The sequence below is a fragment of the Augochlora pura genome, chromosome 4 (genome assembly GCF_028453695.1).
Source record: "Augochlora pura isolate Apur16 chromosome 4, APUR_v2.2.1, whole genome shotgun sequence".
NCBI classification, from domain to species: Eukaryota; Metazoa; Arthropoda; class Insecta; order Hymenoptera; family Halictidae; genus Augochlora; species Augochlora pura.
Genome location: NC_135775.1, coordinates 6,841,433 through 6,865,877, shown reverse-complemented (window position 1 = coordinate 6,865,877; position 24,445 = coordinate 6,841,433). Strand labels below are relative to the sequence as shown.

General features: G+C 39.2%; 3 protein-coding genes across 17 annotated transcripts in view; 2 read left to right on the top strand and 1 right to left on the bottom strand.

Moving 5' to 3' along the window:
* LOC144468306 (uncharacterized) overlaps positions 1 to 19,170 on the top strand; it is a 79,158-nt gene extending 59,988 nt beyond the window's left edge. For 11 of the 13 annotated variants that reach the window (XM_078177684.1, XM_078177687.1, XM_078177692.1 and 8 more), the window contains 10 exons: positions 7,065 to 7,252; positions 7,378 to 7,465; positions 7,579 to 7,721; positions 9,509 to 9,638; positions 10,430 to 11,368; positions 11,748 to 11,901; positions 12,422 to 12,522; positions 13,099 to 13,231; positions 13,306 to 13,383; positions 13,744 to 15,512. In XM_078177684.1, the coding sequence (XP_078033810.1) occupies positions 7,065 to 7,252; positions 7,378 to 7,465; positions 7,579 to 7,721; positions 9,509 to 9,638; positions 10,430 to 11,368; positions 11,748 to 11,901; positions 12,422 to 12,522; positions 13,099 to 13,231; positions 13,306 to 13,383; positions 13,744 to 15,256 (3,467 nt within the window). In that variant the 3' untranslated portion in view covers positions 15,257 to 15,512. Of the gene's footprint in view, positions 1 to 7,064; positions 7,253 to 7,377; positions 7,466 to 7,578; positions 7,722 to 9,508; positions 9,639 to 10,429; positions 11,369 to 11,747; positions 11,902 to 12,421; positions 12,523 to 13,098; positions 13,232 to 13,305; positions 13,384 to 13,743; positions 15,513 to 16,613; positions 17,643 to 18,064 lie in introns of those variants that run through there. The other 2 variants (XM_078177691.1, XM_078177688.1) reach the window with 2 other exon arrangements.
* LOC144468309 (queuosine 5'-phosphate N-glycosylase/hydrolase) lies at positions 7,715 to 24,433 on the bottom strand. Of its 3 annotated transcripts, XR_013493796.1 has the most exons (8): positions 24,019 to 24,430; positions 23,618 to 23,836; positions 21,084 to 21,246; positions 20,356 to 20,469; positions 19,862 to 20,047; positions 19,478 to 19,700; positions 7,949 to 8,341; positions 7,715 to 7,864 (listed from the first exon to the last, which is right to left on the bottom strand). XR_013493796.1 is itself a non-coding variant. In XM_078177704.1 (7 exons), the coding sequence occupies exons 1-7, from the start codon at positions 24,112 to 24,114 to the stop codon at positions 8,635 to 8,637; spliced, it is 1,152 nt and encodes a 383-aa protein (XP_078033830.1). In that variant the 5' UTR covers positions 24,115 to 24,433; the 3' UTR covers positions 8,499 to 8,634. The 3 variants fall into 3 exon arrangements, 2 of the variants coding, with proteins under 2 accessions (XP_078033830.1, XP_078033831.1); XM_078177704.1 differs by lacking the exons at positions 7,715 to 7,864; positions 7,949 to 8,341 and adding an exon at positions 8,499 to 8,785 and having other exon boundaries at positions 24,019 to 24,433; XM_078177705.1 differs by lacking the exons at positions 7,715 to 7,864; positions 7,949 to 8,341 and having other exon boundaries at positions 19,275 to 19,700; positions 24,019 to 24,427.
* On the top strand, positions 21,591 to 23,924 carry LOC144468311 (uncharacterized). The gene is made up of 6 exons (XM_078177708.1): positions 21,591 to 22,158; positions 22,246 to 22,593; positions 22,657 to 22,793; positions 22,861 to 22,961; positions 23,025 to 23,078; positions 23,158 to 23,924. Exons 1-6 carry the CDS (start codon positions 21,752 to 21,754, stop codon positions 23,509 to 23,511), a joined length of 1,401 nt encoding a protein of 466 aa, XP_078033834.1. The 5' UTR covers positions 21,591 to 21,751; the 3' UTR covers positions 23,512 to 23,924.
* Positions 24,434 to 24,445: the final 12 nt, after the last annotated feature.

The following is a 24,445-nucleotide window of genomic DNA, read 5'->3' as shown; positions in this document are numbered from 1 at the left end:
AAACATATCTTTATCGTATGATTTTTCGGTCGATAAATCAATATATTCAATTTCTCTATAAATAAACAACGGCTGGCAACACTTACACTGACCACGGAATGATTAAACAAAATGAAAAAAATATATGAGAGAGAGAATAAAAGCAAAAGTGAAATATTCATATTAATTTCTTTTTACTTAATCATAATGAAATATTCTGTAGTATTAGTGACTTACATCGATTGACTTCTAAGCCGTCCAAATATAACTTTATATCTCGCAATTAACTCACGATCCAATGAGGCACGAAAGAAAATTTTTCCAAAATTCGTCCACGAGGATTCCTATAATCGCATCGGCGATGATACACCGTGTAGAACCGGTTGCAAAATCGCGATCCAGATTCCGTCGTGAGAGCATCACCGTGCACGGCACAGATTCATCGCGATTATTGTAAATTGTCACCGGGGACGTCCCTGGCACGGTTGCGCGTAATAATCCGTCGCGAGATACAGAGGCTGTTACCACCTTTTCCTATCATCGTTATCCGTCGCATCTCCATTTACGGTTTCGCAGGGATCTCCGTAATAACAGTCGGTCGCGTTTCTCGCGAAAGGAACACGTTGCAACGATCCGTTTAGAATCGTTCACTCCATTGTTGTTGCATTGGCGCCTCGCAATTTCACTTTTTTCTGCCGGTTATCTGCGCCGATTTCTATGCTGCATCTGTACTAGCTATGCCGCGATACTTTCCTCGGTTGTTTCATTGTGGATTTATAGCTGATGATTCGATTATTCGATCATAATCGCGCGAGGGGCGACAACGCTAACGCGATAACGCCGCTAGCCTTCTACAAGGTTATTTGCTGCAACGCCAATCGAAGAATTAGGTGTTCGTTTGTTAAAAAATCAACTTTCTCGTATCAATTTTTATCAATTATATAATCACTTTATAAATGTTCATCAGATTTGAAAACGATGGATTTGAATAAAATTGATTTAATGTATCAAATTTGTTTAGTTTAGTAAGTGAGTGGTATTTCAAGTACCATTCACCACTCACTGTGAAAATTATTCATTTTCTTATGAATACTCTGATGAACATATTCAATAATATTTCTTGATTATCTTTTTTTATCTCTAAAATTAAAATTCGGTTGATTGTACGTATTAGTCAATCGTATATAGTCGATTGTACTAAGAAGAATCCAACGATTCATATAAAGTGACCTATATAAACAATGCTAAATCGTGAACAGCGAATGTTTCGTTTGCAAACCATTGTGAGACGTTCTCCGTACTTTCGCCAACATTTCTTTGAAATCAGTTCAGTTCTTCAACTCAAATGCCTGACTAATTGAGCTATTTTATCAAGAATTTTATAATTCCGAGGAGGGAAAACCGGAAACTGAATCATGGTCCCATGAGCAAAGCTAAAATAATTCGATTGTGTCTAAGCCGTGATCGATCGCCTCAACGGTAGTTCAATAGTCGAGATTGTTCAATCTTATCTCGCTTCGGAAAGCGCACTTATCGGAAACGAGAAAAAAACCACCGCCGAGTCACTGATTCTGTCTTAAAAAGGAAAGTCGACGGAGCATTGTCATCGTTCCTTTCACCAAAACTGTCATTAGGGAATCCAATACATGTAACGCTTGGCGATTCGTTCGCCGCGTTGCCAGTCCATTGACACTGGATTTCACGGTGACGGCGGTACAGTGAGTCAACTTCCTAGGAAACTCGATTTTCCCCCGAGTTGTTGCGCCGCTGCCAACCGATTCGACAGAGAGAGAAACCTTTCCGCGCGGCGGTTACGCGAGCTGCCAGATAATCACTATAATTTCGTTACGTGGGAACACGTACTCGGGCATGTTGAAGGGTCAGACCTCCATCGAATTCCGTTTTTCCGCGCGATCTCACAGATCAACTTTCGAAACGGTTCTCTCGACGCCATTGTCCAGTCGTGTTTATCACACGCATTTTAAATCTCCCGCGGATTTGCACATTTTCCATCCAGCTTTCGATAGAAAAATTTCTAAATAGCTTATAGATTAAATATGAAAGTATTTAGACTGTTGCAGGCACTTGTTCTGTCTGGCATTAAATTATATTATTGGCTTGGAATCATACTATTATGTTTAACCTTTTACAAATTGCATATTGGTAGCCACGCTCTTCGATAGCTGAACTATGTCTGACAGAAACTCGACAATTTTATTTTAAATTATAATTTTGTTAACAATCTTGCATTAATCAAGTAGGTATACTAGAAAGTTGATTAGAAAAATTATTAATGAAATTCAAGCTGCAATAATGTTGACGCAACAGAGTTTTTCCTCCTGGTGAAGACTCCTGGTGAAGATTTTATACAAGCTCTACTAAATATGAATATTATTAATTTCTTCTACATCGAAGTAAAGATCAATTCTTCTGTTATCAAAGTATAGAAACGAAGGTAAACAAAGACAATACAGGAAACAAAAATTGCCTATACCGCTAGGAAAATTATTAAATACGAATAAGTGCTAACCGTCACTGCATGAAATGAGCGGTAGAGCAAGGGATTAAAGTCGAAGATGTGTTAATGAACGCAATCATTAAAGAGATCATAGTGCAGTAGGCTAAATGTGTTTAGGACTTCGTGCTTTCGGACTTTATGTTTTTCTCTCTCGATACTTGAATGTAAAAGTTGGTGAAATTATGCAACGAATTAGTCTGCGCGTTATCGTTACACCATTGTTCACACTCTCCAGTGAAGTCATCCGTTTATTGTTAGTACGTAACGGATTGCAAATGAACGAAGATTATAAAAATCTGTGGAAAGGTTGAGGAAGCAACGCTCGCCGATCGTTGACAGACGATCCATTGGTGTTTATAAATATTTATAGCCGATTGTCGAGTTAATCGTATTCTCGGAAGAGCGTGCATTCAAGTGCGAACGTATTCAAAAGGACGTTTCTCGTATCGTTTAATTACGAGGCCGGCGATTACGTAAGTTTATGAATACATATATGTATACATGCTTGCGCGATCGATTGAAAGTAAGAAAACAACGGGTGACAACCGACGCGTAGAGTTTCGTAAGAAAAAACTTATAGACGCGGCTCGAAACTTTTTTGCGCTTGTCTAGAACGATGACGGCGGAAATCCTAATCTTTTTATGAACACAGAGGCATTAATTTTACGTGTGTACATTGTCTACAACCGTGTAGCAAGCAAAAATTGCTTCCTAATCTGTCCCTCGAAAAATAAATTTATTCTATTGCTGAAAATATAAAATTATAATTTTGTGTTTTATTATTTTTTTTCTTGTTCCATATTGGTCATTTATATTCGCGTTAACCATTAATCCAGGCGATTAGCAACTTAGTGTTCCGATTTATAATTTATTGCACACTCTCGTGTGTTCTAAATGCGCAGATAATTGCGCGATCTAATTCACCTTGTATTTACCACCCTGGTATGCTTCGAATCTGCAGTGAAATTATTGAAATCGACTGATAAATTGAGAATTAGAATAAATGAACACCATCAGATGTGGAACACTTGCGAAGTGGTGGAAGGCCGATAGAGGGATAATTAATTGAAAGGCGAGTGAGCGGTACGTTGTAACTAATGAATGGCCGCGGAGATAGCTAAGCGGCGGGAGAGAGGCAACAGGAAATAAATCTAGGCGACCTTCACCTTCTAGCGAAAGATCAGGGTTAGAAAGCCCATTGGCCGACGGCGGCTGTGTTTGGTACACGGACCAGGTGAAAAGCTGTCTTTCTAATCGTCGGCGAAGAATGCGAATTAGCATACCTCCCGAAGGACCACATGTAAAACACCTGTGAAATTGCTCTCGACCGATTTGCTACAAACTCAGCATCAAGATCGCAAAAAGAAAGATGACAAAAATATCAACTTTGCAAAATGATATCAAACTGCAAATTTGCATAATGAACTGACAAAAATAACGAGCTTTCTAACGATTTTATGTTATCTTATTTAAGTAAAAGGAACCGAGATTTAAGAATGTTTTGATTGTTACACTCGTCGCGAGTCCAGTTCTGTTAATTCAATTGCTATTTATTTTAATCGCAAGCGTAATTGCAACACGATTTAAATCAAATACAATGTAATTGAATAACGACGTAATTGAATTACCATGTAATTGGATTACTTTGTAATTATACTTCCTTGAGTAATTCAATTAGAATTCTGCATAACTCCCTGTCACAAGAATAGAATGCTCTTAAGGACAGCCCGCAGCTTCTCCGTCATCGCCCAGAAACGCGATATACTGCTAAAAGAAATTTCCTCCGAGAAGCCGTCAGTGTCAGAGTTCCGAGAAGCTTCCATCTTAAGAAGTATTGCTTACAATCTTCCTAGCCAAGTCGACCATTTAAGAAACTTGTACAGGAGAGACTGTGTAAACCGTCGCAGAACATTTCCAACTGCTGCCAATATCATCCTCGGTTTCCTGTACCATCAGGATCTTTACTTTTCTCCACTTCATAAATTCTTCTACATTATCAAATCTCTAGTTTTCCAAATGAAAAAATTCCTCTACATCCAAAAGCTATATACACTTAATGATAAAAATTAAGAGACCTGTTACACACATACAGTCTTCTTAACATAACAATTTGTATTGTGTCAATGAAAATATTAACATCATTTTCCAATAATTTATTCATTTTTAATTTTTAGTTTTTTCTGTATTTAGTTATGTTAAAATGTTAACGATACAGATTCTTAACCTTTTTCGCAAATGTATCTGCACTGATATTACAACCAAGTGACACTGATATTAATTATACAGTAAACTCAGCAAGTTGAAATAGACATTCTCGATCCAACTACCGATTCTAATCGATGATAAGCGAAAATATGAATTTTGTGAACGTCCATTCTTGGACAGATCAGCAGAGGTCGAGCGCGCACTTCAGATAAAATTAACGGGACAGTGGGTTAATGTAAAAGGAAATTGAAGTCGTAAAAGTTTCGAATAGAACTCGTAACACTTTCCTTGAGCCAGCCTGTACAACTCATTAGAGCCTCGATAGTGGATGCAAGAGAGTATCACGCGAGATCGCGGCGTACCCTATTACAGGCTCGAGTTTTCCGAGGAAAGAGTTCACCGGGTCGTTCGAATGAATTTCACCCGATGAAATAGGGAGATGAAGAATGACGAACGGCCGAGACAAGGCCGTGTCGGTGAAATTACGTGTCGCCGGGTTCGCCTGGCCGAACGATGGACTCGCCGTCCGATCCATTACCGATCCAAAGAAAGTGCGCCATCGCGTTTTCCCATCGCGACACACTCGTTAACCCTTTCGGGGAATTTATTTTCTTCGCTAGGAGGTGAAACCTCGAGCCGATCGGCGCAATCGAACACGTTTCTCGCATGATCGAGCTTGGAAACTCTAGGGACACGTCTTCTCAACAGAATTTACGGTAGCCGGCGAGCACAAGCTTATTTAACAGGTTCAGGAGAAATTTATGAAACGCCACATATCACTGACGATCTGTATTTGTTTTAATTAGATTGCGGATACTTCTACGAAGAGATTCTTGCATACCAGTTCTGTAGATCACGTCGATAGTTTGTGACAGGTTAAAAATAGCGGAAAAATGATCAAAGTTTTATGAGAGTATCTATCTTGTTCCTTTCCCATGGTTTGTATCAGTCTGTACGGGTAGAAAGGATACTTAACAGTTCGATTTCATCGAAACATTCATTACACAACTTATCATGTCAACGTGTATTATAGACGTATTCATCGAGTTCTCGCATTCTTCAACAACACTAATACACTAAAAATTCTTTACTGAACTTGTAAAATATGGCAGGACTATTTAGTCTGTATATCATAAATCACACATTAATAACATTGAAAGATTGCGGGACAAATTCTCAACCCTCCTGTCTCCTATAATAGAGAAGTCTCAGTTAGAAATGTAAATCTTCAAACGTTGCAAAATAAAAGAAAAATAACCGATATTTGTTTGCAGATAAAGTAATCAGTATTTTGGCTTACAAAATTGTATTAGCAGAATAATTAATCTTTCTAATCTGGTATCAGCAAAAACAGATATAATTGAACAATCCCTAGCAAGTCTGAAATTATCGTTACAATATTTTGTACTATAATCTCTTTTACCAACTTTTATTATGCTAATACCTTCTTTCCATTATTTTCTTTATTTTATTTTACGCACTATCTTCTTTTCATACTAAATAAATAATTATAGTTACCAATTCAGTTTCATGTTTCTATCCTTCTGCATCGTGAAGTGGCCGTTTGATTTTGTAATAAATACGAACAGCTGCTTTATCGATAATTCAGTGGCGTAATAAATGCTTTCAGTGCTGTAGGTCTCCTTCATTTCCTCATTGCGTTACAGCTTTATTTCATTCCTTTCTTGCCAAGCATCGCCATTTATTCTACGCCCGTAGCACTGTTGATATAATGACAAATTATATTACCGATGTCCAAGAAGATTGAACTGCTATGCAATTCACGTCTCTCGAATCACTCCGCCATCAATCATCTACTGCAAACAAAACTTGCCACAATCATCCAGTGTCTGCTTACTAAACTCTGCTAAGTTTCTCATTATATTCGATTCTAGACAACTAATTACGTTTTTAAGCATTTCAGTGGTGGAAAAGTAATATCGGTTTTGGACCGTGTTGCGATAAGATTATTTCTTAGTATCGTCAATAAGATCAGTACGGAATGTACTTCACCAAAACTGTTTCCAAAGCAAAGTTCTTTTAGCAAAACCAAGTGATTCTTAAGACTTTGCTAAATAACATCGTTGACCAGTGTATTGTTATTTTTCCGCTAAAACTGTAAGTTTAATATTCGAAATTTCCGTGCACTTGTAACAAAATTTCACAAAATCTAACGCAGCCTTCACTTTCTATCACATCGATCTCGATATAAAATTCAATGACGAAGGCAGTCACAAAACTGAAATTACGGTCTCGCCAAAATCCAAGTAAACTCAGTTCAATCATCGATCTAGCCTGATTACAGTGGGATATCGAAAGTTTCGTTTAAAAATCAGTATCATATTGACATGATAATTTTCAGACAAACGCAGCGCGGACTCGCCATCGATGGCGCACACAGCGCTGCGCGAGATCGTGGAGCGGGCCGTGGACGAGGCCCGGAGATTGCCAGGCCTGGGTAGCTCTAACGAAACCGGAAGTGCTCGCGAGGACCGGAACATCGTGGACCATAGCTACGAGGATCTGCTCGCGACGGCGATCCTGAACAAGGTGAGCAAAAAGCGTGCTCGCGTGTCTCGAGGACGGCGAGACGGCCGCGTGTCCGTTCGTGGAATTCGAGATGTCCCGTGGCGATCGCGCGACTCGTGGAATAAATCGATGACTGGATTTTCTAGGTCATCGAGAAGTATCAAAAGGAACAGGTGGACGGTAATAGCAACGTTCTCCACGAGAAACCAGTGACAGCGGCCAAGTATGCGATAAGTAAGCGACGATAATCAAACAGCCGTCCGCGAGTTAGAAACCGACCGCGAAGGGTGAAAGCGAGAACGCCGATTTTCTTATTTTCTTATTTCCCTCTGCTTTTTTCCTCCCAGACGAGATCGAAGCGGGTCTCGACGAAGGTGTCGAGGAAGGATGCAGCAGCTTGGAGCCTTTGTCCCAGGACGAGTGCAGCAGCGATTGCAGCGCATCCTGCTCCAGGCACCTGCGAAATCAACCGGAACCATTGTCCCTCACGGTGGGTGATTTTCACGATTATTTATCGGCCTGCGCTCTGCGCCGAAGTGAATGGAATTTGTTTTGATACAAAGTGAAAACTCTTCAAAGCTCTTTAAAGCTTTCTAATTCAAAACATAATTCTTCGTGAAGGGTTTTAAAAAACTGTAAAGAATTATAAGCGTTAGACCTGTTTTGTATGAAATCTTAAACAATTGCTAAAAAGAGGATATCAAATTTTGGTACAACCTTCTGCAGCCGACGGTGTCTAGGTTTTATGCTAGGGCGTCAAGCCGAATTGAACGGCTTACTATACTATAATCTTCAACTCCGAAAGAACGCTAAAATAATTTTGCTCGCAGAAAACGAATTCCCAGACCACTGGGCAACGCGTCGAAGAATTTATTCGAACACGTCGATCCGACCTTCCTGATCGTTCAGATAACAAGCCGAGGTTTGATGTGTGGAGCGGTTCCGGATGGAAATAATTTGCTGAACGTCGAACGATTGCCAGTGTTGTTTTCTTCAGTAAATAATTACTTATGCACTGGTAGCCCTTCGGTGCACGGTGAAAGTAATTAGTGCAAAATACGGGCAGACGAGAAAATAGATGGCAGGACGAAGGAACGGGTAATAGAGTACCTAGAAATATAAATACAAAGAAATGCAAAAAAAATGGCGCAGATATTGCTTCCAGGCAAAATAAAGAATCGGCACGTGTCAATAAGGGGAGAAATATGATGATGACTAGGAACGTATACAGTTCTTATCTTAAAGCAATCAATAAAAACGATAGGAAAAGTTGAGCAGAATTACGGAAGGTCTATGCTTACATTAAAACGAATGATGACGAGCAACGTGCTCGAGCGAGTCCATAAAACAAGCAAACGGACCATGGTTATCCGTGTTTAACGGACGGTTCTCCGCGATGTTTCCTACGTTTTATTGAACTCTTTAATATTTTCTGTAATAGCCGGCGCCTCGAATAGTCGTGTTTTAAAAATTGTATTTCTAACTGTAAGATCGACTTGTCGATTGGTGTAAAACGACCAACGTGAAGTGTCCTCCCAAGGATGAATGCTATTCCTGTAACCGAAGGCCAATTAAACATTTCAAGCGTGGTTGAGCATTCGACACAGAAGTACCTTGCGATTTTGCCGATAAGTGACGACGCACGGTGGCACTTTTTTCAAGATAGTTGGTCAAAATGCAGTTTTCGATGTAGCAGCGCGGCTATCGTACAAGTGTTGCATTTTAGCAATAATTTAAAGATGATAACATCTTTAACCCTTATCTCTCCTTCATTTATCCATGGCATTAAATAGCCACGAAGGCAGGAAATCGATAAATTAAGATCATACTAAATTTTATATTCTAATTATGTAATTATGAGCAAAAATCTGAAAATTACCCGCATTATTATGCAGGTTGAGCCGGAATTTTGGATCTTATATTTTCACGTAGGGTCATCCCCTCTGCTCGATTATACTACAAAATTTTACCCACCCGGTAGGCAAGAAATGGATTAAAAACAATGCTTGCATGAATATTATTTGATTATAACGTACAAAATTTTAAAATATGGCCAACGTTTTTTTGAGAGAAGATACCAGCAAGCAAAATTTCGTGAATAAGTTTCCAGGTATGCAGACGATTGGATCGCCTGTAAACGGTGACGATGAACAACGGAATTGGAACGACCGCTGCTCGTTGAAACGATTCCAGAAACAGAAATGACAGGAAACGAGCTCAGCCGGTTCCTGTTTTCGAGAATTTATGAAAGAAAGTCGCATGTTCTTTTCGTTCCAGATAGAGGAGCGGATCGAGGAGGTAACCACGGTGTACACGTCCGACGAGGATCCACGAGATAACGATGTCCTCGCCATTAGAAACACTCATCGAGTGCCATTTCCGGAACTTGGCATGGACATTATCGATCGTAAGCGTTTCATTTGTTCGCCGAGCGAGTGTACTATTTGTTATTAACCGGCTTGTCTTGAAAACCCATTAATTAAGATCGCCGGATTCTCGATCGATACACGGGCTCTTTTTTATTAACTATTACGATTTTAATACGGTGTCTAATAATTAGTAGAACCTGTCCGATATAAGTAGCATTTTCAACGCCAGACACGTACAGATGATCATCGAATACGTAACAATCTCCGGCTTGACGGGGGTCGGTGATGTGATTAGAATTCAAGTGACATTAATCACGGGATTCAACTTTGCGTGAGGATACAGTAACGTCATAGCATCGTTAATTGGATAGCGACTAGGGTGACTGTATCCTGTTGCTCTAATACGTTTATTACATTAGTGATAATCGATTGATATCGACAGTCAACGTTTCTTACTTTTCACTGAACATATACTCGCTAGATAAATAAAATAAATTTGGTCGTCAATAATCTACACGTAAAATAATTTCTATTTTAAAATTCCTCTAAAATTACACTTTCTACTTCCCATTCTTATAAATTATGATATAGAATAATGTCTGTTACTAACTAAAAATTTCTTTACAATAAAACTCCACTTAGGTTATTGTCGGGCATACTTACTTATTAATTAATTAAATACGTTTTATTCGATAAATATAAATTTAATTATACCAAGAGCACAACAATTGATTACCCCGCAGCAATCGGCTCCACTACCCTACTCGTCCTCAGTCAACCTATTACAGTCCTGTATTAAAATAAACTAATAAATAATGTAATATTTCAGCTTCCCAAGAATCCGAGGACAGTCAAGACGAGGTAGACACACCCACGACACACATAGGTCTGGTATCCCCCATAGAATCATGGGAGGAGAATTGGTTGTTCCAGAAGAAGAGGGTCCAGAGCCAAGCAGATTCGGTCGCCATGTTGGTACCGAATCCGAGCGCCGACTACAAGGTCCTGATCGGCGACAAGGACGCAGAAGACACCTCCGATTTGTCCGAGTGTTCCTCGGCGCAGTCCGACGAAGAAATCGAAAAGGAATTGATGGAGGCCATAAACAACGTAGTGCCGCGGACTCCCACGGATCTGGTATTCGAAAACGGCTTGGACAGCCGCGCGAAGGATGTCGCGAAGATCGAAGAAACGGAAAAGACTGATCCTGAAGCGTTTCTAAACTCCAAGGTGAACGATAAAATCGTCGAACACGAAGTCAAGGAGGCAACAGGCGATGTAGAGGCAACCTTGAAAGTCGTGAACGAAGCCAAAGAAGTTGAGAAGGAAGTTGGAACTTCGGAGAAAGTCGTGACGAAACCAGTTCCAGACTCCGCGAGCGATGTTGACGATAATCCGAAGATCGAGATGGAATGTCGATCGGCTACCGAAGAATTCGAGGAAAAAGCGGAGAGAGGTGTTCAGAATTTCAACGATTCGACGAATAGTGCTTCGTTGGAACTGAAAGAAATCAAACAGAATGATCCATCGATCTGCAATGGTCTGGAGGAAAAAGTTCCGTGTGTGCAGAAGACGCCTGAGGGCACGCCTGCTTCCGAAAGAGAAGTCAACATGGAGAGCATTGGCGACGTGGAAACGTTCACCTTGAAGGAGGAGCATGTCCTGGATTCGACGGAGTGTATTCAGAAACCGATTGACATTGACGGAGACGCTCTGGAAACGTTCGGGGTGGAGGAAAAGTCCGATGAACGGAGAAACGACTTTCACGGTAATTTTCCTTGATTGCACATCTGTAATTCGAGGGAATTGACGGATGTTTGCTCTAGTAGGTGAACTAATGCATTAACTGCTGAACCATCACGAGAAATCTCGCGAAATCAAAGTGGTTTCATTAAACCACCGCCGGCAACCCGGGTCTTCTTAAGTTGAAAGCGACGAGCTACTTGGTTCCCTGACCTTGTACATTAATGTAGAAATTTTAACAAGCATACCAACATTTTTTCAAATTTGTTTGAAACCTGACACAATAAAGAAAATTTTGCCCGAAGAAAAAATAAAATATATCGTCGAGGCAGTTACTGTATTAAGCATCTACGAAATCATCTGCTAATGGTACGATAAATATATTTTTTAATTGATCGTTGCAGCAGAAGACATTCAACAGGAGAGCGAATACACCGAGCATTACGACACGGCGACGCAAAGACACTTGGACAGTTTAACAAAAACTGAGATTCCTGTTGCGGAAAATGAGTCGGCCGATGTCGAAGCTGATCATCAATTACCAGAGGACGAAGACAGGTGAATATGATACAATAATCTAAACGCAAACTCCGGTTATTCAACGATAAGTTAAAAATAGTGGGGATAAACAATGGACTCCATGAACCTATTCGAAAATACGAATAGAATTATTACCAATAACACTGACGATAAAATTAAATTATTCTTTGCTCAATCTAAAACACTGTCCATAGATCTCTTCATAATTTAATAGATGTTTCCTGATTAAAATGTTACAATAACCCTTCTTCATCTCGCTTTTTCCATACATCTCTAATATTTTATCTTTTTTCCGTTTGTCAAAATTTTCAACGCAATTCCTTCATCGTCTTCGTCTTTTAACACACAAAAAGTTAAGTCTGAAGAACCGTGCAACTCGAGTTGCTTCTCGATTATTTTTCCTATCGATACGTCCCGAACATTGATCTCGAAATGTTCGTTTCGCAACGCGAACGGTGACAGTCTGCCAAATGCCCCAAGCGTTCCTCTTCTTGTGGATGAGATTTTAATCCTATTTCAACATTCCTCTGTGCGTCAGGTGTCGAGAGGCTGTGGCTCTCGCCAAGGCTAGCTCGGCTACAGGATTGTTCCTGCAGAACGAAAAGGAGCAAACACAGCTGGCAACTCCTCCCAGACCAGGTGACCAAAAAATGTTTCTATTTATAACCAACAATATCGACAGTCGCCCATAACAAATGTTTATACGGTACATCGTGCGCACTTCCATAAAGTATTGAACTGTTTTATCAGTAAACACAATAGTTTTGCAACAAAACTGTAATTAAATGAATACGTAGAGTCGGCCGCGTAAATGTTCATCCACTAACTGTACGCAGAGTATTTCCAGGTAAAAGTAAGAAACTATGCAGATAGAATTACAAATTAAAAAAGCAGAAATGAAGTTTAAATTGTACGAAATACAATGAAACTTTGTCGAATTCATAACTGTTATATATAACGGGAAATTAAATGAGGTATAATAATATGGTGGGAAACTCGAAAGCAAAAGTGTTCGTCCATTTACGAGGTAATGAAATTATTGCTATACACAATTATCATACTCAAAATAATCTTACCTTCTATCTACAATGATTGTGGTAGAGGACGAATACTTGTGCGGTCAACTTTACTATGAATATGTATTGTAGTATTGCGTGATGTGCCATTTTTCTGAATACAGAGCAGTGTAAAAATAGTTTCGTGTTTTCCATAAAGGCACAATAGCCGAACGGGAGCACAAGAAGTGGGAAAATGCTCCGCCCATTGAGAACAACCCCTACAGCCAGGAGAATATCCAGAAGAGGTTGTGGGACAGGCAATATTCGAGAAGATCGTCCGATATTCCTGGGTAAATGTTAATTAAAATTACACAATTAACAAACGGAATGAATCGTTCATTGATTCGTCGATTGCCTTCCGCAGAATCCACGCCGAATTGCCGAAGAGCAACGGGACGGATTTGGAAGTGGTTCTAACGCCCCAAGAACCGGACATCAAAAGGTAATTTTTGAAATATAATAAAAAGAACCTTACAACTGGACTCTTTTTGAGAGTTCTTTTGAAGAATCTAGTCTAGTAATGTTAGTCTAGTAAATAAGAATATAACTTGCTGAATGACTGTTCTGTGATAAAATCCTTCACCTGGTAATCAGATCCTTCAGAAGAACTATCCATATCATATTTAAACATTCCTATTTTTCCAATCATTTATCGATGAATGCACCTCATTGGAGATCTGCACAACTTCGAGTTCTCAATCATTATGCGAAGTTTGTCCGCTGAATTATGTCTTGAGAGACTAAGCTAAACACCTAATCTTATCATAATATATACAAATGTACGAATGTTTCTCATGTTCAGGTTCGGCAGGGACTATTACATTAACGACTCGCGATCGTCGATAAACGAGAAAGGGCGAAGATCGGCCGCATCCACCCTGAGCAGACCGAGCAGCTCTCTGTCCCATGGATCGAGCTCGACGGGGCCCGACCAGGAACAACAGGTGAGTTTCCAGCTCGAAAAGTTCGAGGAGGCTTCGCTGCGCGGCAGCCTTTCTAGATGGACCTATCGCGATCCATACTCCAGTCCGCACTTCGCGATCAACCCTCTTCTACGTATGGAGCTCGATGATAACGAACCAGCTGGCACTGATCGTGCGAGCAGATATACCGCGGAAAGCGATACCACCACCGTAGATTCGATACTATGGGACACTGATTACGAAGATCTGGCGAAAAGGAGAATGATAGAGTTAGAAAACGCTCTGCACATACACGCCGATGATTCCGGCATGATAATGACGAACTGGAGCCTTAATACAACGGAGAGGGTGGCTTACAATCCACTTTACGGATTGGATCAGACATTAGCTTCGCCTGTGAACAGGCCAAAGTTGGATCGTGACTCGAAGGACTCGGGAATGTATTCTATCGAACCGCACGAATTAGAAGATAGTAAGAGGCAAGACGATGGGTGTAAGAGGTTAAGAAATGGCGATTGGTCCAAAGATCAGATCCTGACTTCCAATGGGAGGAGATACTGGAGCTTCGATAGACAAAAGTACCACACTTTCGGAGGGATTAAGAATCCTCGAGTGTCCCTAGTCGAGTCCGACGAATACGAAGATGAACCCGACGAATCCTCGAACATCGAGGAAGCCAATTTTGCTAAACTAAAGTTCCAAACCTTTGGAGGAATCAAAAAGAGCAAAAAGATCGACACGAAAGGGGTGTCCACCTACAGGAAGATCACGTTAAAACCATCCCCGAAAACTCAGAAGACCGCAAAGAGTTCTCAAAGCGATACCAACTTGCAGAACGATAGTAATAACAGTCCCAGAATCATTGGACATTCCCATTGGTTAAGAGAGAACTATCCCGAAGACAATTTCTCGATGACAAAGCAGTCGCCATCCTCGTACCGGTCTAAACCGAAATCTCCTCGAAAGCAGAGTAGTAAGTCTTACAAGGAACAACTTCGAACGATCGATTGCTCATCGAATCAGTGTTCTTCCGACGATGACTGGCAAGACGATGATCCAAATGTTCCGAACAGAACGGTGATGGCTAAATTCCTGAAAGATGTTTCCAACAAAACGAATTCGCGGAACTCCGTGAGTCCTATCTACTTCTTCAACACTTCTAGAAGAAAGTTGTTTGACAATTCTAGGAAGGCCAGGTCGCCAAACGCGCATCGTCTCTTCGACGATAACGAAAGTTTGAAACTAGAGCCTCCGATCGTGCCGGAAGTCGTCGAAAGAACATACGAGAGTCTGCAGGACCTCCGAATCGCTAGGAAATCGAAGAAACCGAAAAGCTACGAATCGAAGAAAAAGCCGAACGTTAGAAGTCTAAGCAGCGTCACTATGTGGTGAACACGGTTATGGAATGAAACTAATCCGAAATAATGATCTGTCTCCCGAATCTGTACAGTTTCCACGATGTTCCTTTTCTAACAGTAAACCAGTGCCATATTGTCAACGATGTTCCTTATCCCGAAACAATAGGACAGAATCTATATTTTTTCTACTAAACCTACGAACGTAATTGCTCGCGCAGCATGTGAAAGTGTTAGCATAAGAATGTCGGAGGATGTATATTGTATTTTTAAAATATATTGTTTCATTATTACGATTCGACCTTACTTGAAAGTGCATGGTAATCTACTGGTGCAGGCTGTCGGACCTATCGATCGGACTCTCTTAACAAAACGATCCTGATTAAACAGACCGTTAACAATCCCTTTCCCGCCGAGTTCTGTAAATAAAGATTCTATGGCTGTTTCTTGTAGATGCGCGCACGAGTAACGTCGACGTTCGTGCGAGCGAAATGAATCGATTCCTCACCTGACTTGTATAAACATAGTAGATGTAGATCGTAGAGACAAAAACAATACGATAGATAACGAGGTCGGAGCGTGGCCGAGCGTATTGCGCTCTACGCGATCGATCCTGCGCTCGGTAAGTACCGTTTTCATGCGTTCTTAAATCGATGCACCGGTGACTAACAAACAGCTGGGAATACTAACTCGCTTGTGCATGTAACGGTGGAAAATGGACTATCTAGGCTACTCGGTGTAAAAGAGGCTGGCGCCAACTATGTAGATACAAGGTATCTCGATCTTACTAATAGATTTTTTCGTTTTGGATTATTGATGAGAACAGCTTGGGAGGCAATGGTCGTATGCATGGGTTCTACGAGACAGCAATTTTCCCCTTCGTGAAAGAGCTATTCTTCCTCTTTCGCTAAAGAGTTGCTTTCTTCGGCAAAACTGTTACCTTTTGGAGATGTATTCTTTTCTCTGCGAAACGCCTCTTCTTTGTCAAAAAGATATTTTCTTTCTCCTCAAAACAGAAATAGCAAAGCCGCTATTTTTAAAAGAACTGCCTTTCTATCAGAAAGCTATATTATTCTTTGCTAAAGTGTTACTTTTCTTTTCTATAAAATATTTGTTTTTCAAGAAGCTATTCTTTTTTGCTTAAAAAACCTACTTCTCAACGAGAAATTTAGCTTGTCCATTGCAAGGAAGCAATTTCTTTCCGGGTGAGAATTACCTTCCAACATTGCTACCACCAATCTAATCCAAATCGTAGTATAAACTGCATGTGATTTTACGTCACGGCTGCGAAACTGATTCCGCTAATAACCGCAAATATCCGTCGGAGAACTATGGAGCTGATTGCTGCTTAGTTACGCGATCTTTAATTCTACCTGAACCGCTTTCTGTTTCAGGATGACCCGCAGTACAAGGAGACGGAGTACCTCATGAACAAGAGTAACGACGTGAAATCGAAGGTGGCGAAGTGGCAGAGGAACAACAGTCTGGACAGCAGCAAGTACCAATCCTCGCGGAACGACGATGACACGATCGAGATTGAAAAGACCAAAGCGAATGGTCAGAAAACATGGGAGGTCCAGAAGATAGAAGAGATGCTGGAGAACGAAAGAAAGAACAGTAAGAACGAGATCAACGCGAAGTTGAACAACCAGGAGAATTACGAAGCAATCGAGACGAAGAAGACGAACTCGGAGGACAATCAAAGGAAGATCAAGAGAATCGATTTGAAAGCATACGGCTTCGAGAACGCGTTCCGAGCGAACAAGGTCACGAAAACATCTAGCCCCCGAGTGGTCAATAAATTAGACTTGAAGTCTTTCGGCTACGACGGTGGCATCCGGCGGACTCAGTCCAATATACATCTAAACATCGTGAGCGACGACTTCAAGCCGAGGCTCACCAATAAGTCGAACCTGACGCGTCGCAACGGTTACGGAAACGACCAGGACGTGATACAGGCTCTGGCATCCGGAGACAATAACCTGACCCAGAGTTCGGAAACTTTGAACGAGCTCCGGGACGAACCGTACAATGGCTTCGGATTGAAGTCCGCCAAGTCGGTGCCGAATATCGCCAGATGTTTCTCGAACAATAGCAGCAATCAGGAGGACGAAGAGGTCGAGAGCTACAATCAAAATTCGTACTCGGAGTTGGAAACGATTAAGAACGGGTCTGTCAGGAGTCTAGCCAGCAGTAACAGCTTGGACAAGAGCAACGCGAAGAGCAGCGTGTCCTCCGTCGACGAATCGGAGATCGATACAGATAATTGCTCTGAGAAGGAACAGGGCCAGTCTATGACTAATGGGAACAAGATTTCTGGTGACGGAAACGTTGAGAACAAGGTGTTGCCGCTGCCGTCTGTTAGGAGATTGGCACAGGCATTTAACAAACAGGCGGAGCCATCTCCTGCACCCGTTTCGAAGGTGAGCGCTTGTTGAAAGTGAATTTTATTTTTCTCTTCACTTAATCAACGATAATATAAATAATATGAAAAATGTATAATGATGTATTGTGCAAGTTATCTATCGGACTTTCAAACGTCAGAAATTAGAAAATACAGTTTCTTAATACATTGTTTAACAGAAATTTCATTCATACAATCGACAACTCTTCAAACTGTTGTCTGAAAATAAATGTTTAACCTTGTTTTAAATACAACAGAGCCACTAAACAGAATTTTAATAAGTTTCCAATAATTTAAGCGTTAATTCAACTGAATGGAATGATTAAGTCTTTTAATGTCACTGCCCTACTGCATCTTTCTTATTCACAGTTACGCTTCTTTACCACACCCCTTAGGTAAAGTAGACAAAATAAATCCTTGAAACAGGTTTTCGCTTTACAGGTAAATAAAACAACCACCCTGAACAAGGACAGATCATCGACGCCAGAGATACAAATAGTGGAAACTCCGAGGCAGATGCACAGTTTGACGGCCAGGTCACTTTCGAAACAATTTCGGGAGGGCCTGCGGCAGATTCACAATAAGGTAACCTCCCCTCCGGCTAGTCATGTAACCATGGAACAGACCAACATACCAGAAAATCAAACGGAAGTGGTCCCGGCGAAGTGTGAGACCGTGACCAGCGATACGAAAGTCATTTTACCGGGGAAGCTGAAGTCGAACATCATATTCTGGGAACAGATGCAGAAGAAAAGTTGAATTGCTCGCGAGTCCAGGAAATCGTATCGTAGACATGTCAAGAATCGTAATTAATTCGTAAACGTCCTGTTGATGAGATCGTTAAGCCGGGAGAATTAAATTAAAAGACGCGAAAGAAATTCAGATGAGGACCTGGATGGATTCGCATATTTTCTTTGCTGTTTATTGGCAACCCGTGAAAAGCTTTTGGAAGCATATTATACGGATTGGCACGCTTGTGCGAACGCAAGCGTGTGCAACACCGTTCGAGACGGAGTCAATTAATTGTGCGAAACAATGTCACGACCGATGGATTGGTTTCATTAACGTGACAACAAAAGTAAAAGCATTTCGCGTCTATAACGCGGTGACGTTCGTGCCAAATGATACACGCTCGCGATTAGCCAAAGAAAATATGACAAGATTTCTGCATTGCAAAGCTGAAATTCACAGTCGAAATTCTGTCCACTCTATTTTTCTCTTCTCTTTTAATCAACTTGTATATGAAAATTTTTATTGATGTATATAAAAAATATAAGCAATACATGTTTCGACGTCCAAGTGAATTTTTATAAATCTCTATTGGTAAAGATTTGTATAAATCACTTTCAAGAACAGCGTGTAAGGGAACTACAATGTATTCCTGTATATTATTTATTATTTATTAATATCGAAATCTATGTGTATATAATGTGTTATTCTTTGGTGAACAGAGACAGTCCTTTAATCGAATACCAAAATTTGTAACGATTTCTGTGTTGCCTGTACACTAATCCTGTACTATATCGACATTATATAAATATATTGTTTATTATTAAAAACACGAAAAACTCTCGTCGTATTATACTATGCTTTGAACACTTCCATAGGATTCAGGACCAAGGAACTTCTGAAGAACTTATAAAATTATTGAGTTTTATTCGAACAATTTGGAATACATCACGAGAACGTATTATGTCTGAGTATTGTTTAACAATAAGAATATATCTTTTCCTAGTCTTAAAAATGTGAGTACAATGTAAACGTGTAAGTTTATAAAATATCCGTGCATTGATATACATCGCAGTAGATTGAGCTGTCTTTATAGAAACACAAGACTATCAGTAGTATATGCACCTGGTTTTGTGGAACGGTATGTGCTCCACCTCGATAACGTGTTCTCGCCTATAGTCCCATAAAAAGTGATCTATCAATATCGCGTTAACATCGGACTTTTCCATTTCTAGATTAGGGTAACGCTCGATCAGAGCTCTAATTTCGTCCTTCACCCTTTCGATAGCCTCTATTGAACAACCACGAATCTCTATTTCATCGTCCCCGCCATTTTCTAATTCTATATCTGAAAATACATATATTTATATCTTATACCATCTAACTAGACGGTTCTTATTAATTGAATCATGACTGTTTGATAGTGCATCAATTCACACTGTCGACGGAACTTAGGCAACTATAATCGTTATCTTACAAAGACGATAAACAGCTTCGTAAACGACTTACCACACTTCAACCTACTCATTAGCGGGTTGCTGTAACGTATCGCACCAAAATACACAAGAACCTGAGGAATTCGATAATCGGCAAACATCGTGATGTAATCTATATCATGGAAATAGCCCATCCCCGTGCCCTTAAAGCAAGCCCAAATGTCACCCACCAGTATTTGAGCTCTTTTATAAAAACTGACTAGAAAATATCAATCGGTCATTTAGCTTCTTATCAGAAACAAATTCATGAGTTCACATCAAAGCCAACACAGGTCATTACAGATACTTTTGTCGCTGTTCTTGTCGAATTAGCTGTAGCTGGCACTAGAATTTTAAAATCAAATACCATTTAAATCCAAGTTTAAGGGGTGAAAACACTATTTAAAAACAGTCGAGATAAAAATATACAGTGTACCAGATAAATGCGAACTTAAACCTTTGCCGCGTATCTGAGTATCTGTAAAACCTGTGTCACAGATCTCAATGCAACCTGTTTGTTATACATACCTCTGTGACCTTCATAGTCCGCCTCATCCTGATAAGACTCAAACTCATTTACGACGAGTTTCATCAACTGTTCGGCCGAATGCGAACACGATTTGATACATTCTGCAAAAGTACCTACAATCGAATCAGACTGTATCAAAAGGTTGAATTAATACTCAGTGTGCCTGGCATTAAAGAACCATCGGACGTACATTCTATTCGATGCAATTGTGGAAAATTGTTTGCACCGAGTAAAATGCATCCCTAAAACGTAGCTCTCTGCTTTGGAAACACCCAGTGTGTCAACGTTAACGACTAATGAATTGAGCTTGTTGATTAGTCCCCAAAAAGCACGCTCAAACACATATTTACAAAGCGTTTCATTATCCAATGTATAACTTTACAGTCTGAATAACAGCTTTCCCAAACAGACTTTAATGAGGCCCTTCTTTTATAATATATATTTGTAGAAGATTATTCACTGATTCTGCAAAGATCGGTAAAGTTCTGTACCAGATTCTCGAGACTTAAGGAATCATATACCCTTGTCAGATTCTAACAATTAAAAATTTTGATATCTTGCATTAAATTTGAAACGGAGTTTTATAAATCATTCTATAAATAAATTAAATTACCCAGGAGTTTCTTTTAACGTATCTTCAAAGAAAATCTTGTTTTTCATGTTAATCAAGATATGTATCCCCTTATATTATATAGAACAATTACAGGAAACGATTTCGAGCCTATACCTTGATATTTTGCTAATAAAATCTTTCCAGCGTCTCTCAACGACTTTAATCTTTCATCCAAAAGCGGTATACAACTAGTTTGATTATCGCCCCGAAATATTCGCTCGGCTTCGGACCTTGTTATGCGAGAATAATACTTGGGGTCGATTATAGGTATCCCCTCCTGTTCGAAGCAAATTAAAAAAGAAAACATAATATACCCACGTATAGCTCGTGTAGCAGTGGGGATTGTAGAGCAAAATATACACGTGGAAACTAATCTATTGATTGGGAACACATGGTTTGTAAACAAAAGAGAGTAGACTTTGAATGAAAGTTGAATGAAATGAATGAAATCTCAATGTAACCACTATGCAAAATATTATCGTGAATGTTATTAATGTACATATACGTGAGAGCACTCCTTCCTCATTGATAAAATGAAATCAGAGTGCAAGAAATATATAAACGATATAATTGGTCTCAAAAAACCCACGTGAGTACTCTAGTAAATAAGATTTACTTTCATCACTACATCTATCTTGTCTTATATCGCTTTTATATGTTATACTTCTGTTTCATTTTTAAGTAATTTTTATGCTTAAATTAGAGGATTAGACAAATTAGCGGATTCAATTCCTAAACCAAAAGGAGCAATACCAAATTTTGGTTTACCAAAATGGAAAGTAATGCCATTAGAATCGAAGATACCCATGGTCCCTGGACCAGAAGGAGCATACAATTTCACCCGTCGTAAACTTGGAAAAGAATTATGGATCCCTGCACCTGCTGCAGACTTTAACTTAAGTGATCCATATTGCTACGAGATGGAACTAACTTATGATTCACTACATGATAAACATTTGGTTCCATACTTCTCTAGACCACGTAATATTAGACACCTGATAAAAGCTGGACTTGTTACAAAGAGTTTGGATGCTATGTGTTCCTTGCGTGATTATAATATGTACAGAAAGTACTTGCGAAAAATACACTGTGATAATATAAAAAAGGAGTTGAAGAGAAGATCTAAATGGGATACAGAGGAAAGAGCTATTCTGTATGCACAACAGCAAGCACAGAATGAAGAGAAAAGGTAATATACCAGAAACACATATGGTGTAATGTGTAAATGCATATTATTTAAATGTTCAATTTTATTGTAATTGTTCAATTTTATCAGATTAAAAAAGAGAGAAAAGTTACTGGAAATAATGCAAACGAGTATCAGGAAACGCGAACAAGCACGGAGATTACAACTTCAAAGACAAAAAGAGAAACAACAGAAAATAGAAGAAAGATTAATAGCTCTGAAGTTGAAAAAGCAAGAAGATAGACAGTTGCAATTTTTGAAGAGTAAAGCAAAAGCTGAACTAATTCAACAGAAACAAAAAGCAGCAGTAGAACATGAAAGACATAAAATAATTAGTGTCCTTGTTGGATGGACCAAAAAGGAACGTATACGTAAAAAGACTAGAGAAATGAGATTGATCCATGAAAAAGAAGAGAAACGCCAGAAACTGGAGAAAAAGTACATTTTGAAATAACACAAGAAATCAGTATATAATTATTAATATTTGTTATTGTATTTAAGGTGGCAAGAGAGACAAGAATTTCAAAAGAAACAAATGGAGAAAGAACAACTTCTGCTGCAATGTATAGAAGATCAGCGTAAAAAATTCATAGAAACGTACAACGAGAAAATAGAGAATGAAACAAAAAGGATGCAAAGTATATATTACATACTAAACATAAGTTAATAGATGCACATTAATATACATAAATAACATATTTGCAGAACTTCTGAAAAATATTAAAATTTACATGAAATGTTATTTTGCAAGACACTATGGTGGTAGAGAACGTATTTGCTGTGTAGAAGATACTGATGATGATGAGGTACAGATATATACACATATTTAGTTGTTATTGATTCTATTAATATCATAAATTATATTGCAGGATCGCACTATGACATCACCCGTGACTCTAGGTGGCATAAAAGGAGATAAGAAGGTAAAGTCTATAATTCCTTCTACCAAAGTGATAAAGTGAGAAAACAAATATACATAACCAGATAACAACTTTATCTCAGGCAGGAAAATATCCTGATAAAGATGTTTCTAAAAAAGGAAAAGAGGAAGCAAAACAGAAAACAAAGACACAGAAGAAGAAGAAGAGGCAAATAGAAGGTGAGAAGATAATGAAGAAAAAGAAGCAAAAAAAGAAGGAAATCGCTAGCACTAAAAAAGGTGGTAAAAAGAAGGCAGGAAGAAAGAAAAAGAGAAAACAGAAGAAAGAAGTAGATGAAGAAGAGAAAGTTGAATCAATAGGAACAAAAGAATCAGAATCTACTGTGAAAACAGATACAAGCGAAACAACATTAAGTTCTGCTCCTTCAGAGAAATGTAGATGTCAAGCTATTAGAGAACACATGAAAATAACTTAAACATAGTAATCTTAAAATGAACAAATGTAAAATATTCTAGTTTCTTCAGCAAAAAAGATATTATAATTTAGATCTGTATTAAAATTATGAAAGTGCATTGACGTACATCTATGGCCCTCATAATAGCAGTACACAATGCAAAATATCCGCTCTGACCATTAACAGTCCACCATTTTGCAGAATCCTTCTCGCTCCAAAAGGAGTAATTTAATGTGTCCAGAACAAATATCCAATCGACAGCTCTTTCATCATTCATACAAGGATGGAATTCAGATTGAGAATAATTATTCATTGTTATTTTGTTATTCTTAAGGCCTTCTAGAATCTGTAAAGAAAATTCATTGTTTAGACTAATCTTTAGAAAGTATTAACGTTTTTCATGATCTTGTTAACTGACAAAAACACAATATTAATTTGTTGACATGTGTTAGACAGAATTTGTATAAATGAAAAGTATAATTACAGAATAACTAAAAGAAAATATCATAAATGAAAAAAATTATTTACCGTGCAAGCAAGGTTTTTAATGCCTTCGTCTTCGATAAATACATTCTTTGACATCCTCGCTATCAACTTCGCTGATTCTCTCGGCATTAGAGTCATCGTTAAGAAATGATCACAGCTCTTTTCACCAATAATTACAAATCACTATCAGAACAGTTTTTAACCGGGTCTACCTTCTGTGATAATCGACGCACTACTACGAGTACATCGTCCCGCAATCAAGCAAGTGATCACATGACAGTGTCACGTGACCGGTGATCCGTGGCACATTAGCAACGGCCTCATTGTAAACAAACATGGCTGTGAATGTCAAAATTCGTGGAATCGGATTTTTCATTATCTTTCAATTACACGCGTAAATTTTCGATTTAACATGACAGGAATGATATTTCAGAATCTTGTAACGCGACAAATTAAGGTAAGCATTTTC

Coding starts and splice junctions, on each gene's coding strand:
- LOC144468309 (XM_078177704.1), bottom strand. CDS start 24,114: ATGACTCTAATGCCGAGAGAATCAGCGAAGTTGATAGCGAGGATGTCA. Junction 19,701..19,861: donor AATGAGTAGGTTGAAGTGTG/GTAAGTCGTTTA, acceptor ATGTATTTTCAG/ATATAGAATTAGAAAATGGC. Junction 8,786..19,477: donor ATACCGTTCCACAAAACCAG/GTGCATATACTA, acceptor CTTCGGTTACAG/GAATAGCATTCATCCTTGGG.
- LOC144468311 (XM_078177708.1), top strand. CDS start 21,752: ATGCCATTAGAATCGAAGATACCCATGGTCCCTGGACCAGAAGGAGCA. Junction 22,594..22,656: donor CGCCAGAAACTGGAGAAAAA/GTACATTTTGAA, acceptor ATTGTATTTAAG/GTGGCAAGAGAGACAAGAAT. Junction 22,962..23,024: donor AAGATACTGATGATGATGAG/GTACAGATATAT, acceptor ATTATATTGCAG/GATCGCACTATGACATCACC.